Source organism: Leishmania infantum, chromosome 35 (genome assembly GCF_000002875.2).
Source record: "Leishmania infantum JPCM5 genome chromosome 35".
In the NCBI taxonomy this organism is placed as follows: Eukaryota; Euglenozoa; class Kinetoplastea; order Trypanosomatida; family Trypanosomatidae; genus Leishmania; species Leishmania infantum.
Window position 1 is genome coordinate 204886 of NC_009419.2, and position 11198 is coordinate 216083.

The 11198-nt window shown below is 70.3% G+C and overlaps 1 protein-coding gene across 1 annotated transcript; it reads left to right on the forward strand.

Moving 5' to 3' along the window:
• Window positions 1-1667: 1667 nt before the first annotated feature.
• On the forward strand, window positions 1668-9701 carry LINJ_35_0520 (proteophosphoglycan ppg4; the record flags this gene model as incomplete). Its single annotated transcript, XM_001468833.1, has 1 exon — window positions 1668-9701. A coding segment is annotated over one exon (8034 nt), but the record flags the coding sequence as incomplete, so codon positions are not given.
• Between the last annotated feature and the right edge of the window lie 1497 nt (window positions 9702-11198).

The following is an 11198-nucleotide window of genomic DNA, read 5'->3' on the forward strand; positions in this document are numbered from 1 at the left end:
CCAGCAGCAGTTTCGCGCCTTTAGGGTCTTTGTTGTTTGCGCGGTCCAGCAGAAGTTCCGCGCCGTTGGGGTTGTCGTTTTTTGCGCCGTCCAGCAGCAGTTCCGCGCCGTCAGCGTCCTCGTTGTCTGCGCCGTCCAAGCAGCAGCTCCGCGCCGTCGGCGTCGTTGTCGTTTGCGCCGTCCAGCAGCAGCTCCGCGCCGTCGGCGTCCTCGTTGTCTGCGCCGTCCAGCAGCAGCTCCGCGCCGTCGGCGTCCTCGTCGTCTGCGCCGTCCAGCAGCAGCTCCGCGCCGTCGGCGTCGTCGTCGTCTGCGCCGTCCAGCAGCAGCTCCGCGCCGTCGGCGTCGTCGTCGTCTGCGCCGTCCAGCAGCAGCTCCGCGCCGTCGGCGTCGTCGTCGTCTGCGCCGTCCAGCAGCAGCTCCGCGCCGTCGGCGTCCTCGTCGTCTGCGCCGTCCAGCAGCAGCTCCGCGCCGTCGGCGTCGTCGTCGTCTGCGCCGTCCAGCAGCAGCTCCGCGCCGTCGGCGTCCTCGTCGTCTGCGCCGTCCAGCAGCAGCTCCGCGCCGTCGGCGTCCTCGTCGTCTGCGCCGTCCAGCAGCAGCTCCGCGCCGTCGGCGTCGTCGTCGTCTGCGCCGTCCAGCAGCAGCTCCGCGCCGTCGGCGTCCTCGTCGTCTGCGCCGTCCAGCAGCAGCTCCGCGCCGTCGGCGTCCTCGTCGTCTGCGCCGTCCAGCAGCAGCTCCGCGCCGTCGGCGTCGTCGTCGTCTGCGCCGTCCAGCAGCAGCTCCGCGCCATCGGCGTCCTCGTCGTCTGCGCCGTCCAGCAGCAGTAGTGACGATTGTTACGCCGCCGTGCCGTTTTACAGCGCCGTTCAACGAGTGAGTACGCGGAAATTTCTGCAGGCCTTTAAGGTGACGATTCCGGAGCTGAGGGACATCTGGGTGTGCCCTAACTTCTGCGCCTGGCGTTACGTGCAGTGCACGAACTCTGGTATTGCTTTGGAGATGGCGGGCGCCCCCCTCGCCGGCTCTCTGCCAAATGTGCCTGCCGGCCTTGATGCGAGCCATGTTGTGGTCAACAAGGTGGATATGAGCAACGTCGTGGGGTTGGGCGATGCGTTTCCGGCGAGCTGGGGCGCACTGGTGTCCATGCAGTATATCGCCGTTCCCGGAACGTTAATTTTCGGCAACCTGCCGCCGGAGTGGAGCAGCATGTCAAGTCTTGAATACTTTGATGCTGGTTCAACAATGGTTACCGGGCAGCTCCCGAGCAGCTGGTCCGGGCTAAAGAAGTTGAAAGTGCTGCGCATTAACGAGGCAATGCTTTCTGGCACTCTTCCTGAATCATGGAGCAGCATGTCATCGCTAGAGGAGTTGGCACTAAGCTGGAATACTATCGATGCAGGTCTTCCACCGTCCTGGTGTGAATTGGCGAACTTGCATACGTTGCACCTACAAAACAACTTTCTCCAAGGAACCCTTCCTACGTCCTGGGGGGAACTTACTAACATGAAAGAATTCCGTATAGACAGTAACCAACTAATCGCCTCCATTCCAGAGTCCTACAGTAAATGGACGAAGATAAAAAATGCCCAACTACAGGTGAACAACTTCTGCGGATGTCTTCCTTCGAAATGGGTCGCTGCGAACGGCCTCACAGTGTCAGCCAACGCTGACGCGCCAGTATTGACTACAGACTGTGCCATTGCGAACAGCTGCCAAGACGCGTCTTTATCCTCGTCGTCTGCGCCGTCCAGCAGCAGCTCCGCGCCGTCGGCGTCGTCGTCGTCTGCGCCGTCCAGCAGCAGCTCCGCGCCGTCGGCGTCCTCGTCGTCTGCGCCGTCCAGCAGCAGCTCCGCGCCGTCGGCGTCGTCGTCGTCTGCGCCGTCCAGCAGCAGCTCCGCGCCGTCGGCGTCCTCGTCGTCTGCGCCGTCCAGCAGCAGCTCCGCGCCGTCGGCGTCGTCGTCGTCTGCGCCGTCCAGCAGCAGCTCCGCGCCGTCGGCGTCCTCGTCGTCTGCACCGTCCAGCAGCAGCTCCGCGCCGTCGGCGTCCTCGTCGTCTGCACCGTCCAGCAGCAGCTCCGCGCCGTCGGCGTCCTCGTCGTCTGCGCCGTCCAGCAGCAGCTCCGCGCCGTCGGCGTCCTCGTCGTCTGCGCCGTCCAGCAGCAGCTCCGCACCGTCGGCGTCCTCGTCGTCTGCGCCGTCCAGCAGCAGCTCCGCGCCGTCGGCGTCATCGTCGTCTGCGCCGTCCAGCAGCAGCTCCGCGCCGTCGGCGTCCTCGTCGTCTGCACCGTCCAGCAGCAGCTCCGCGCCGTCGGCGTCGTCGTCGTCTGCGCCGTCCAGCAGCAGCTCCGCGCCGTCGGCGTCCTCGTCGTCTGCGCCGTCCAGCAGCAGCTCCGCGCCGTCGGCGTCCTCGTCGTCTGCGCCGTCCAGCAGCAGCTCCGCGCCATCGGCGTCGTCGTCGTCTGCGCCGTCCAGCAGCAGCTCCGCGCCGTCGGCGTCGTCGTCGTCTGCGCCGTCCAGCAGCAGCTCCGCGCCATCGCCGTCGTCGTCTTCTGCGCCGTCCAGCAGCAGCTCCGCGCCGTCGGCGTCCTCGTCGTCTGCGCCGTCCAGCAGCAGCTCCGCGCCGTCGGCGTCGTCGTCGTCTGCGCCGTCCAGCAGCAGCTCTGCGCCGTCGGCGTCGTCGTCGTCTGCGCCGTCCAGCAGCAGCTCCGCGCCGTCGGCGTCGTCGTCGTCTGCGCCGTCCAGCAGCAGCTCTGCGCCGTCGGCGTCGTCGTCGTCTGCGCCGTCCAGCAGCAGCTCTGCGCCGTCGGCGTCGTCGTCGTCTGCGCCGTCCAGCAGCAGCTCCGCGCCGTCGGCGTCCTCGTCGTCTGCGCCGTCCAGCAGCAGCTCCGCGCCGTCGGCGTCCTCGTCGTCTGCGCCGTCCAGCAGCAGCTCCGCGCCGTCGGCGTCGTCGTCGTCTGCGCCGTCCAGCAGCAGCTCCGCGCCGTCGGCGTCCTCGTCGTCTGCGCCGTCCAGCAGCAGCTCCGCGCCGTCGGCGTCCTCGTCGTCTGCGCCGTCCAGCAGCAGCTCCGCGCCGTCAGCGTCCTCGTCGTCTGCGCCGTCCAGCAGCAGCTCCGCGCCGTCGGCGTCGTCGTCGTCTGCGCCGTCCAGCAGCAGCTCTGCGCCGTCCAGCAGCAGCTCCGCGCCATCGCCGTCGTCGTCGTCTGCGCCGTCCAGCAGCAGCTCTGCGCCGTCGGCGTCGTCGTCGTCTGCGCCGTCCAGCAGCAGCTCTGCGCCGTCGGCGTCGTCGTCGTCTGCGCCGTCCAGCAGCAGCTCCGCGCCGTCGGCGTCCTCGTCGTCTGCGCCGTCCAGCAGCAGCTCCGCGCCGTCGGCGTCCTCGTCGTCTGCGCCGTCCAGCAGCAGCTCCGCGCCGTCGGCGTCGTCGTCGTCTGCGCCGTCCAGCAGCAGCTCCGCGCCGTCGGCGTCCTCGTCGTCTGCGCCGTCCAGCAGCAGCTCCGCGCCGTCGGCGTCCTCGTCGTCTGCGCCGTCCAGCAGCAGCTCCGCGCCGTCAGCGTCGTCGTCGTCTGCGCCGTCCAGCAGCAGCTCCGCGCCGTCGGCGTCCTCGTCGTCTGCGCCGTCCAGCAGCAGCTCCGCGCCGTCGGCGTCCTCGTCGTCTGCGCCGTCCAGCAGCAGCTCCGCGCCGTCGGCGTCCTCGTCGTCTGCGCCGTCCAGCAGCAGCTCCGCGCCGTCGGCGTCCTCGTCGTCTGCGCCGTCCAGCAGCAGCTCCGCGCCGTCGGCGTCCTCGTCGTCTGCGCCGTCCAGCAGCAGCTCCGCGCCGTCGGCGTCCTCGTCGTCTGCGCCGTCCAGCAGCAGCTCCGCGCCGTCGGCGTCCTCGTCGTCTGCACCGTCCAGCAGCAGCTCCGCGCCGTCAGCGTCCTCGTCGTCTGCACCGTCCAGCAGCAGCTCCGCGCCGTCGGCGTCGTCGTCGTCTGCGCCGTCCAGCAGCAGCTCCGCGCCGTCGGCGTCCTCGTCGTCTGCACCGTCCAGCAGCAGCTCTGCGCCGTCGGCGTCGTCGTCGTCTGCGCCGTCCAGCAGCAGCTCCGCCCCATCGGCGTCCTCGTCGTCTGCGCCGTCCAGCAGCAGCTCCGCCCCATCGGCGTCCTCGTCGTCTGCACCGTCCAGCAGCAGCTCCGCGCCGTCGGCGTCCTCGTCGTCTGCGCCGTCCAGCAGCAGCTCCGCGCCGTCGGCGTCCTCGTCGTCTGCGCCGTCCAGCAGCAGCTCCGCGCCGTCGGCGTCCTCGTCGTCTGCACCGTCCAGCAGCAGCTCCGCGCCGTCAGCGTCCTCGTCGTCTGCACCGTCCAGCAGCAGCTCCGCGCCGTCGGCGTCGTCGTCGTCTGCGCCGTCCAGCAGCAGCTCCGCGCCGTCGGCGTCGTCGTCGTCTGCGCCGTCCAGCAGCAGCTCCGCGCCGTCAGCGTCCTCGTCGTCTGCACCGTCCAGCAGCAGCTCCGCGCCATCTGCGTCGTCTGCACCGTCCAGCAGCAGCTCCGCGCCGTCGGCGTCGTCGTCGTCTGCGCCGTCCAGCAGCAGCTCCGCGCCGTCGGCGTCGTCGTCGTCTGCGCCGTCCAGCAGCAGCTCCGCGCCGTCGGCGTCCTCGTCGTCTGCGCCGTCCAGCAGCAGCTCCGCGCCGTCGGCGTCCTCGTCGTCTGCGCCGTCCAGCAGCAGCTCCGCGCCGTCGGCGTCCTCGTCGTCTGCGCCGTCCAGCAGCAGCTCCGCGCCGTCGGCGTCCTCGTCGTCTGCGCCGTCCAGCAGCAGCTCCGCGCCGTCGGCGTCCTCGTCGTCTGCGCCGTCCAGCAGCAGCTCCGCGCCGTCGGCGTCGTCGTCGTCTGCGCCGTCCAGCAGCAGCTCCGCGCCGTCGGCGTCGTCGTCGTCTGCGCCGTCCAGCAGCAGCTCCGCGCCGTCGGCGTCCTCGTCGTCTGCGCCGTCCAGCAGCAGCTCCGCGCCGTCGGCGTCCTCGTCGTCTGCGCCGTCCAGCAGCAGCTCCGCGCCGTCGGCGTCGTCGTCGTCTGCACTGTCCAGCAGCAGCTCCGCGCCGTCAGCGTCCTCGTCGTCTGCGCCGTCCAGCAGCAGCTCCGCGCCGTCAGCGTCGTCGTCGTCTGCGCCGTCCAGCAGCAGCTCCGCGCCGTCGGCGTCGTCGTCGTCTGCGCCGTCCAGCAGCAGCTCCGCGCCGTCGGCGTCCTCGTCGTCTGCACCGTCCAGCAGCAGCTCCGCGCCGTCGGCGTCCTCGTCGTCTGCGCCGTCCAGCAGCAGCTCCGCGCCGTCGGCGTCCTCGTCGTCTGCGCCGTCCAGCAGCAGCTCCGCGCCGTCGGCGTCGTCGTCGTCTGCGCCGTCCAGCAGCAGCTCCGCGCCGTCGGCGTCCTCGTCGTCTGCGCCGTCCAGCAGCAGCTCCGCGCCGTCAGCGTCCTCGTCGTCTGCGCCGTCCAGCAGCAGCTCCGCGCCATCTGCGTCGTCTGCACCGTCCAGCAGCAGCTCCGCGCCGTCGGCGTCCTCGTCGTCTGCGCCGTCCAGCAGCAGCTCCGCGCCGTCAGCGTCCTCGTCGTCTGCACCGTCCAGCAGCAGCTCCGCGCCGTCAGCGTCCTCGTCGTCTGCACCGTCCAGCAGCAGCTCCGCGCCGTCGGCGTCCTCGTCGTCTGCGCCGTCCAGCAGCAGCTCCGCGCCGTCGGCGTCCTCGTCGTCTGCGCCGTCCAGCAGCAGCTCCGCGCCGTCGGCGTCCTCGTCGTCTGCGCCGTCCAGCAGCAGCTCCGCGCCGTCGGCGTCGTCGTCGTCTGCGCCGTCCAGCAGCAGCTCCGCGCCGTCGGCGTCCTCGTCGTCTGCACCGTCCAGCAGCAGCTCCGCGCCGTCGGCGTCCTCGTCGTCTGCGCCGTCCAGCAGCAGCTCCGCGCCGTCGGCGTCCTCGTCGTCTGCGCCGTCCAGCAGCAGCTCCGCGCCGTCGGCGTCCTCGTCGTCTGCGCCGTCCAGCAGCAGCTCCGCGCCGTCAGCGTCCTCGTCGTCTGCACCGTCCAGCAGCAGCTCCGCGCCGTCGGCGTCCTCGTCGTCTGCGCCGTCCAGCAGCAGCTCCGCGCCGTCAGCGTCCTCGTCGTCTGCACCGTCCAGCAGCAGCTCCGCGCCGTCGGCGTCCTCGTCGTCTGCGCCGTCCAGCAGCAGCTCCGCGCCGTCGGCGTCCTCGTCGTCTGCGCCGTCCAGCAGCAGCTCCGCGCCATCTGCGTCGTCGTCGTCTGCGCCGTCCAGCAGCAGCTCCGCGCCGTCGGCGTCCTCGTCGTCTGCGCCGTCCAGCAGCAGCTCCGCGCCGTCAGCGTCCTCGTCGTCTGCACCGTCCAGCAGCAGCTCCGCGCCGTCGGCGTCCTCGTCGTCTGCGCCGTCCAGCAGCAGCTCCGCGCCGTCGGCGTCCTCGTCGTCTGCGCCGTCCAGCAGCAGCTCCGCGCCGTCAGCGTCCTCGTCGTCTGCGCCGTCCAGCAGCAGCTCCGCGCCGTCGGCGTCCTCGTCGTCTGCGCCGTCCAGCAGCAGCTCCGCGCCGTCGGCGTCCTCGTCGTCTGCACCGTCCAGCAGCAGCTCCGCGCCGTCGGCGTCGTCGTCGTCTGCGCCGTCCAGCAGCAGCTCCGCGCCGTCAGCGTCCTCGTCGTCTGCACCGTCCAGCAGCAGCTCCGCGCCGTCGGCGTCCTCGTCGTCTGCGCCGTCCAGCAGCAGCTCCGCGCCGTCGGCGTCCTCGTCGTCTGCACCGTCCAGCAGCAGCTCCGCGCCGTCAGCGTCCTCGTCGTCTGCGCCGTCCAGCAGCAGCTCCGCGCCGTCGGCGTCGTCGTCGTCTGCGCCGTCCAGCAGCAGCTCCGCGCCGTCGGCGTCGTCGTCGTCTGCGCCGTCCAGCAGCAGCTCCGCGCCGTCAGCGTCCTCGTCGTCTGCGCCGTCCAGCAGCAGCTCCGCGCCGTCGGCGTCGTCGTCGTCTGCGCCGTCCAGCAGCAGCTCCGCGCCGTCGGCGTCGTCGTCGTCTGCGCCGTCCAGCAGCAGCTCCGCGCCGTCGGCGTCGTCGTCGTCTGCGCCGTCCAGCAGCAGCTCCGCGCCGTCGGCGTCCTCGTCGTCTGCGCCGTCCAGCAGCAGCTCCGCGCCGTCGGCGTCCTCGTCGTCTGCGCCGTCCAGCAGCAGCTCCGCGCCGTCGGCGTCCTCGTCGTCTGCGCCGTCCAGCAGCAGCTCCGCGCCGTCGGCGTCCTCGTCGTCTGCGCCGTCCAGCAGCAGCTCCGCGCCGTCGGCGTCCTCGTCGTCTGCGCCGTCCAGCAGCAGCTCCGCGCCGTCAGCGTCCTCGTCGTCTGCACCGTCCAGCAGCAGCTCCGCGCCGTCGGCGTCCTCGTCGTCTGCGCCGTCCAGCAGCAGCTCCGCGCCGTCGGCGTCGTCGTCGTCTGCACCGTCCAGCAGCAGCTCCGCGCCGTCGGCGTCCTCGTCGTCTGCGCCGTCCAGCAGCAGCTCCACGCCGTCGGCGTCCTCGTCGTCTGCACCGTCCAGCAGCAGCTCCGCGCCGTCGGCGTCCTCGTCGTCTGCGCCGTCCAGCAGCAGCTCCGCGCCGTCGGCGTCGTCGTCGTCTGCACCGTCCAGCAGCAGCTCCGCGCCGTCGGCGTCCTCGTCGTCTGCGCCGTCCAGCAGCAGCTCCGCGCCGTCGGCGTCCTCGTCGTCTGCACCGTCCAGCAGCAGCTCCGCGCCGTCGGCGTCCTCGTCGTCTGCGCCGTCCAGCAGCAGCTCCGCGCCGTCGGCGTCCTCGTCGTCTGCGCCGTCCAGCAGCAGCTCCGCGCCGTCGGCGTCCTCGTCGTCTGCGCCGTCCAGCAGCAGCTCCGCGCCGTCGGCGTCGTCGTCGTCTGCACCGTCCAGCAGCAGCTCCGCGCCGTCGGCGTCGTCGTCGTCTGCGCCGTCCAGCAGCAGCTCCGCGCCGTCGGCGTCCTCGTCGTCTGCGCCGTCCAGCAGCAGCTCCGCGCCGTCGGCGTCCTCGTCGTCTGCGCCGTCCAGCAGCAGCTCCGCGCCGTCGGCGTCCTCGTCGTCTGCGCCGTCCAGCAGCAGCTCCGCGCCGTCAGCGTCCTCGTCGTCTGCGCCGTCCAGCAGCAGCTCCGCGCCGTCGGCGTCCTCGTCGTCTGCGCCGTCCAGCAGCAGCTCCGCGCCGTCGGCGTCGTCGTCGTCTGCACCGTCCAGCAGCAGCTCCGCGCCGTCGGCGTCGTCGTCGTCTGCGCCGTCCAGCAGCAGCTCCGCGCCGTCGGCGTCCTCGTCGTCTGCGCCGTCCAGCAGCAGCTCCGCGCCGTCGGCGTCCTCGTCGTCTGCGCCGTCCAGCAGCAGCTCCGCGCCGTCGGCGTCCTCGTCGTCTGCGCCGTCCAGCAGCAGCTCCGCGCCGTCAGCGTCCTCGTCGTCTGCGCCGTCCAGCAGCAGCTCCGCGCCGTCGGCGTCCTCGTCGTCTGCGCCGTCCAGCAGCAGCTCCACGCCGTCGGCGTCCTCGTCGTCTGCACCGTCCAGCAGCAGCTCCGCGCCGTCGGCGTCCTCGTCGTCTGCGCCGTCCAGCAGCAGCTCCGCGCCGTCGGCGTCCTCGTCGTCTGCGCCGTCCAGCAGCAGCTCCGCGCCGTCGGCGTCCTCGTCGTCTGCGCCGTCCAGCAGCAGCTCCGCGCCGTCGGCGTCGTCGTCGTCTGCGCCGTCCAGCAGCAGCTCCGCGCCGTCGGCGTCCTCGTCGTCTGCGCCGTCCAGCAGCAGCTCCGCGCCGTCGGCGTCGTCGTCGTCTGCGCCGTCCAGCAGCAGCTCCGCGCCGTCGGCGTCCTCGTCGTCTGCACCGTCCAGCAGCAGCTCCGCGCCGTCGGCGTCCTCGTCGTCTGCACCGTCCAGCAGCAGCTCCGCGCCGTCGGCGTCCTCGTCGTCTGCGCCGTCCAGCAGCAGCTCCGCGCCGTCGGCGTCCTCGTCGTCTGCGCCGTCCAGCAGCAGCTCCGCGCCGTCGGCGTCGTCGTCGTCTGCGCCGTCCAGCAGCAGCTCCGCGCCGTCGGCGTCCTCGTCTTCTGCGCCGTCCAGCAGCAGCTCCGCGCCGTCGGCGTCCTCGTCGTCTGCGCCGTCCAGCAGCAGCTCCGCGCCGTCGGCGTCGTCGTCGTCTGCGCCGTCCAGCAGCAGCTCCGCGCCGTCGGCGTCCTCGTCGTCTGCGCCGTCCAGCAGCAGCTCCGCGCCGTCGGCGTCCTCGTCGTCTGCGCCGTCCAGCAGCAGCTCCGCGCCGTCGGCGTCCTCGTCGTCTGCGCCGTCCAGCAGCAGCTCCGCGCCGTCGGCGTCCTCGTCGTCTGCGCCGTCCAGCAGCAGCTCCGCGCCGTCAGCGTCCTCGTCGTCTGCGCCGTCCAGCAGCAGCTCCGCGCCGTCGGCGTCCTCGTCGTCTGCGCCGTCCAGCAGCAGCTCCGCGCCGTCGGCGTCCTCGTCGTCTGCGCCGTCCAGCAGCAGCTCTGCGCCGTCGGCGTCCTCGTCGTCTGCGCCGTCCAGCAGCAGCTCCGCGCCGTCGGCGTCGTCGTCGTCTGCGCCGTCCAGCAGCAGCTCCGCGCCGTCGGCGTCCTCGTCGTCTGCGCCGTCCAGCAGCAGCTCCGCGCCGTCGGCGTCCTCGTCGTCTGCGCCGTCCAGCAGCAGCTCTGCGCCGTCGGCGTCCTCGTCGTCTGCGCCGTCCAGCAGCTCTTCCGTGTCGCTCAGTGACAGTGGAGGTTGCTTCAGCGATGTTCCTTATTACACGCCAGTGCAGGTGGCGCATAGCATGCGCTTTCTCTCTGGGTTTTCCGAGGTGTCCGCGGATGCAAGTTCCAGTTGGAAGTGTCCGAACTTCTGCTCATGGGCGGGGGTAACGTGCACACCGGAAGGATTTTTTCTCGATCTAGCGGGTGTGGTCAAGTCGGGCTGGCTACCGATGGTTCCCGGTGACTGCGACGGCTTGGAAGTCCCTGTTTTGAGTATCAGCGCGGGTGGTGCGGAGGGAGGCGTGACTTTGAATGGCTCTTTGCCGCCGTCGTGGGGTCGGCTGCTGTCTCTTGTTGAGCTGGATTTCTCGTACACGGGCGTCAGCGGTGCGGCACCGTCGGACTGGTCGGCCTTGGTGAACCTGAAGAAGCTGAATCTGGGCCACAATAAGTTGAGTGGTGAATTCCCGGCGGAGTGGAGCGGCATGGTGGCCATAGAGGAGCTGTATCTGAACGACAACAAATTCAGTGGCAGGTTGCCCTTCGAATGGTTTAAGATGGAGAGCCTCAAAATCCTCGATCTCTCCAACAACGAATTGGGCGGCTCCCTTCCCAGCTTCATCGTTTCACTCTCGCGCTCACACGACGTCGCAGCGCTGCGCGAGCGGCTGTTGGCGGTGAGGAAGTAACGGAACGAATCGGACAGTTTCGAAGTTTTTTTTGTGTGTGCATTACGTGGCGTGAGCGGATGTTTGAGCGTGTGTGTTGTTGCTCTTACGAGCGAGACTCGTTGTCGGTGTGAGACGCCCATTCTGTGCTTGTCTGTTGTCACGTTGCATTGGCTAGAGCGTGCGGCAAACCGCGCACCACACGCACGATACCTGCTCCCCGCGCCCCCTTACCTTCTGCCACTTATCTTTCCTTCTCGCTGGGCCGTTCGCATATGTCCGTGCCCCTCTTCCTTGTTTGTTTTGAACGACCAGCGTGCCGACCCTGGTGGGTGTTGCTACGCTTCTCGCACCCCGTTTCTCACATGCCGCTGCTGCTGCTCTCTCTCTCTGCGCCTGCTCGCTGGCCACATGGATTGTCACGGCGCCGCGTGATTGCATTGGGGGCTGCGCAACACATTGGGAAGGGTGTACCTGCGCGCAGAGGTGGCGCACACCTCACGGTGAGGCGACACAGTCTTCTCGTTTTTTCTTTTACTCATTGAGTGCTCTCAGCACGTTCATTTTGCAAGTTGGACTGACTGGCTGCACCGATGGCTGGGCGCCTGAGAGCTTCCGCTCTTGTGGGCGCACTTGGTGTCCACCTCCTCGCCTGTAGTCGCGTCTGTGTCCATCTGTGCATCTCCCTCATTTTATTTCTCGTTTTCGGCTTCACCGTCTCTCTCGGGCTGATCCTCTCTTCTGTCCGGCATCTCACTTGCCCTCCAATGCATGCCGCGCGTGTATGCGTACCTGTGCCCATGTCTCTCTGTCTCCATCTCTCTGCACGTGGCGTTGCTGGCCGAGGGAGT